This window comes from Stegastes partitus, unplaced genomic scaffold (genome assembly GCF_000690725.1).
Source record: "Stegastes partitus isolate 25-593 unplaced genomic scaffold, Stegastes_partitus-1.0.2 Scaffold173, whole genome shotgun sequence".
NCBI classification, from domain to species: Eukaryota; Metazoa; Chordata; class Actinopteri; family Pomacentridae; genus Stegastes; species Stegastes partitus.
In genome coordinates this window covers 498,683-503,616 of record NW_007577904.1, presented here as the reverse complement: position 1 = coordinate 503,616, position 4,934 = coordinate 498,683, and the positions used below count along the sequence as shown (strand labels likewise).

General features: G+C 37.4%; 1 protein-coding gene across 1 annotated transcript in view; it reads right to left on the bottom strand.

The window, feature by feature from the left end:
* Window positions 1–2,026, bottom strand: part of dph6 (diphthamine biosynthesis 6) — a 58,856-nt gene extending 56,830 nt beyond the window's left edge. Inside the window, exons 1-2 of the mRNA XM_008279862.1 lie at window positions 1,906–2,026; window positions 1,419–1,510 (exon numbers count right to left, since the gene is read on the bottom strand). Of these exons, the coding sequence (XP_008278084.1) occupies window positions 1,419–1,510; window positions 1,906–1,928 (115 nt within the window). The 5' untranslated portion in view covers window positions 1,929–2,026. The remainder of the gene's footprint in view (window positions 1–1,418; window positions 1,511–1,905) is intronic.
* Window positions 2,027–4,934: the final 2,908 nt, after the last annotated feature.

Sequence of the window (4,934 nt, the reverse complement as noted above, 5' to 3'; positions counted from 1 at the left end):
AGTGTTGTGAGTTATTGTAATGATGCACATCGTGTGCAACAACAAACTCAGTTGTAAGTTTTCAGGTTTTTATTTGTTTATAAGTTAATCACTTATTCATAATCAATTACTTATATGTTCAATCATTTTCAGAGAAATAAAATGCTGACATGCTTTTGGGTAAGAGATGACCACTGCTGTCAGCTTACCACATAAAAATTCAAAGAGGGGTATGTACTCAGACACCTTTTCATCTCTAGTAAGTTTTTTGACTTTGAAAAGTCAGATTCAGCATTTCTAACACAGTTTGTAAAACCTAACCATGGGTTAAACTTACAGAACTACGTACAATCAACCAATGGATAAACAGCTTTGTTTTCATGGTCATACTATTAGAAAGTTCTTACTTCTGTGCCTCCTTTTAAGAGATGTTAGGCACAGTTTGCTCTGCTCCCTGTTGCAATACATTAAGATTTACCAACAAGCAAAGTATTTAGTATTTTAAACTCGTAGGATTCATAGCGGGCTGCAGGGTGGCACAGTTGGTTAGTACTGTTGCCTCGCAGCAAGAAGGTCGCCGGTTTGCGTCCCGGTGGGGGCACCGGAATCGTTCTGAGTGGAGTTTGCATGTTCTCCCCGTGCAGTGTGTGTTTGCAGGGTTCTCTGGCTTCCTCCCACAAGGTAACATGTTGAGGTTAATTGGTGATTCTAAATTGTCCGTAGGTGTGAATGTGAGTGTGCTTGGTTGTCTGTCTCTAAGTGTAGTCCTGTGATTGACCTGTCCAGGGTGTCCCCTGCCTTCGCCCTGAGTCAGCTGGGATAGACAATGGATAGATGGATGGATTCATAGCAGACATGCAAATTATTATCATATCTAGTCTGGTATAGCCAGACTATTCACTCGCCAACACAGCGTTGTGTAGAATAGTCTGGCTGCACCTCATTATTATTCTGCAATAGGAGAAAAAAAAATAAGATCTGGCATGTTTGCATTTTTTTAAAGCAATCACAATCTTCTTGGGCGATTCTACGAACACCCAAAACAGTAATGACTAGAGTGTCTCTCGTGTGAACAAGGTATTCGCGCAAAAGAAAACACGGCTCAAAACAAAACTTCTCCTGATGTCTAACGGTTAAAAATGTAGTTCATTAATAATGAAACCAAAAATGTAGTTTTGATACATTTTAAATCTCATTTAGGAACCAAATAAAGTACAAAATTCATTCATTTTTGCATATTTCAAGTATTTAAAAAAACAAAACAACAACAACAACAAAAAAGCACCACCCAGCTGATAAAGCATGCATCTTTCTGCACAGTTCATACTTAATGTTCTGCAGTTATTTATGCATGCAAAGTTCACTTCTTAGTTTCTTAGTCCGCAGAAGTGCAGCTGGCTGGCCCACATAGATCACACCTAACTCCCACTCTTCCTCACCTGTGTGAGCAGGGCGCAGGTTGGCCAGAGCGACGATCCGGTGCCCAGCAGCAACACACTGCATCATGTTGTAGCAGCTGTCTTTGCCCCCACTAGAACACAGCATGAGGAATGGACACACAGGTAAGGCTGTGTTTTAATCATTAACATGCAGAAGCTCAGTATACGTTTACATGGCTGTGCAGATGCTGGGAATTAAGTGCAGCAAAATTAACATCCATGATGAAAAGCTTGTTTGTAGCTGTAGCAGGGGCTGATGATGTGTTATTTTAAGGCTTTAGACTGAGCTACGACAATAAGTTAGCTACCGTATGCTACTCTTGTACTGGTTTTCAGTGTCTCTACAGTCGATAAATTATTATTTCTATAAGCTGTAGTTCTGGTTTTGAAAATACAACCTCTTTTTTCATAGGACCAGCTGCGATTTTACTGCACAAAACCTCAGAGACACAGCGATAAGACGGTAAAAGCAAAAAGTTGCGATTACCTTATTAAAGCAACCACCTTCATCTTCTTGTGTTTTGACTACGAGTCTAAAGGCACCAAAAGTATTCACTGTAGTGACACAGAGAGTGATAGCTGCGCTTAGCAACCGGTGAATGTACACAAGAACATGTGAGAGCGAGACTTCCGTGTTTGTGAAGGACCCTGTTAATACATCGAGGTGCCCTCTCGTGTGCCTGATGGAAAATCAATCTCGCCGCTCTTTTTCTGCCTTTTTGTCACATTTATGTTTGCATGACACTCGTTGCCATCATTGAAAACAGTAATAATAAAGATGAAGAAGGATGTTAATGAAATAATTAGATTTTTAAATAAAAATGGCAACACATTACACACACACACAATGTAGCATAGAAAATAATGAAATGCACAACGGGTTTAAACGAAATAAATTTAAATAAATGAACAAATAAATAGTCATTACAAGGGTAAGAGTAAATAAATAAAAGGTAAATATATGCAAATGTGTCTTTCTTATAATTTCAAAAACAGCACACACAAAGAGCCCAGTCTATGTTCTTATGTGAATTAATCACAAATAAAAACCCTCTTCACTTGTTAAATACATCTGCTTTTCTTTAATGGTGCATCAATAGTGAAGAATGTTACATTTTCTGTTATTTAATGGTAAACCTAAAGTGTGAAAACTGAAAATGTTAAATGAATATATAAAATAAATGTAAATGTGCTTTCATTTCATAGCTGACACTTTGTCCAGTAACCCAAAAAAAGCCGTTTATTTCTGGTTCCCCTACTGTAAATTTTAAAAAGAAATTCTTTTTGAACAACATATATCTTTCACATTTCCATAAAAGTGCTCAACTAGAATGAAAGTGATTTTTATTATCTCTAATTTATTCCACGTTTACTAATTCATGTCCTTTTAACATTACAAACAAACATAAACGAAGACATGAGAACAATCATATTAACTGATTATCATGACATTCCACAATCTGAATAAACAAAAATACACCTGTAAACCATGCACTGTGGACAGTTTTTGTTTTGCTGGAACATACAGTCATACAACTGTTAACACAGACATATTTCTTACAATGTGTGTAAAATGTCGTGCTTTAAATGTGAAAAAATGAATTTCACACGTACAGTTTTTCCAAAATGTCTTATATAGAAAGCAAATTATGAAAACTGCTCTCTACACTGCTGCCAGTGCATACTGTACCACAACGTAATCAAAGTGGATAGGCACTGCAACTCTATTGACACACATCCTTTGCCTCATGTGTCTCAAGAGAGGACCAAAAGTCCATGCACCGGTATTCACACACAGGTTGTGCTTTTCCTCTGAGGGAGCCCTATTTTGCTCAGAGGAAAGCCTTTGATGCTCCTTTTGCTCTCTGTTGTTGTGCCAGAGCAGAATAATTGCAATGCTTTTGTGTGCTTCCCTCACCTTCTACCCCTAAGCAGGCCAAAGGCAACTTATTCTGGCTGAGTGTACAAAATTGAAAGAGACGTCTATTCATCCCATTGCTTTTAACTAGGTTCCCTTTTTAGTTTTTGTTTTGTTTCTGTTTTATTCATCCTGATAAACGGTAAAATCTACAACCTGGAGATGAGCATCATTTGCGTCGGGGTACAGCCAGAGCAGACTGAATTTACTTTTCTACTGGGTGAATATGCTTTTGAGAAAGTGAACATCTATGATTTGATATGATTGATTTTTTTTTTTCTCCGTTGCACAGTTTTACACCACAGTGAGTAAATAAAAGATGTAATATTTCAACTCTGTATATTTTAGTACTTCGTTGTTCTTTGACTGTTTAATTCCTTCTTCAATGAGAGGTTTTATTTATAGTTTATGTAACATAGATTTGTCTTTTCCATTTAACATGGCTACATTAAAAATCTCTACTTCCGTGGAATCTGATTTATTTTTATTGAGATACAGTATAACCTGAAAGGTAAAAGTCATCCTCAGTCCGTGGCCATGTGAACAAAAATAAAATAGACGCACCATGAAAACAACCACCGACAAATAAATTTGTAAAATGAATATTTTACAAATGCTGGAAATTTAATTTGACAGGATGAGTGATACAGTTTTCAAAATGTTCCTTTGACATGTTTGTTTGAAAAATGGCCTCGTCGTGGAGAGAGCCGGACACGTCCCCCTGGGTCTGGATGTCCTTCAGTTTTGTAAACTCATTAATATATCACCTATGTTTTCCAATTTTGTGGTTTATACTTTATATTACAGCATCTCTGCCTCTGGTAATTTCCATTAAAGCCCGAGCCCATAGGGTATGACTAATGCAAAAATTGTCACTTATCACTTTTAATTTATGTACTTTATTACCCAGACAAATAAAGAGGTGTGTTGTTCAAGTTTTATTTGTGGCAGCATTTTGCTGACGTAAAAGAGCGTTTTATGTCCGCATTGTTGGTGCGATGGGGATAAAAAGTGTTGATGGATAGCCCAACCGAGACACAGCCAATGGACGTGAATATGAGACGCATAAATATGAAAGCAAGGCAGCAGGAATCAAATGACACCCTTGGCCTTTTCTTAAAGGAACATGTGCATATGACAGGTGATTTACACAGACACACAAGCTAATTTTTGTCGCGCAAGGACACAAAAACTTTGGGTGTAATGAGAAACTAAGGCCTCAAATCACAAGACAATAAATTGAGTGTCAGAACAGGCCAGCCAAGGTTGCAGGCTGAGTGGCCAGAATACAAACACATGTACACACTTGTGGTTCCTTCAAGAAAACGACAAGGCAAGTACATATACTGCACAGTAACAAGGTGCATCATGTATACTGCTTCCTGTATATTACTAGAATATTGTGGGTATATGCAAACCTGGGAGTGTGTCCAGAGTGTTAACAATAAACACATTATTTCCTTTTGTTGATAAGACATGCAATTGTTGGCTTGCACAACACAAAATGGTAAAAATGTAGAGAGGATAAAATAGTTTCATCAATATATGTTAAACTTAATGACAACAATACTATCACTGTTGACAAAAAGGCACAAAGT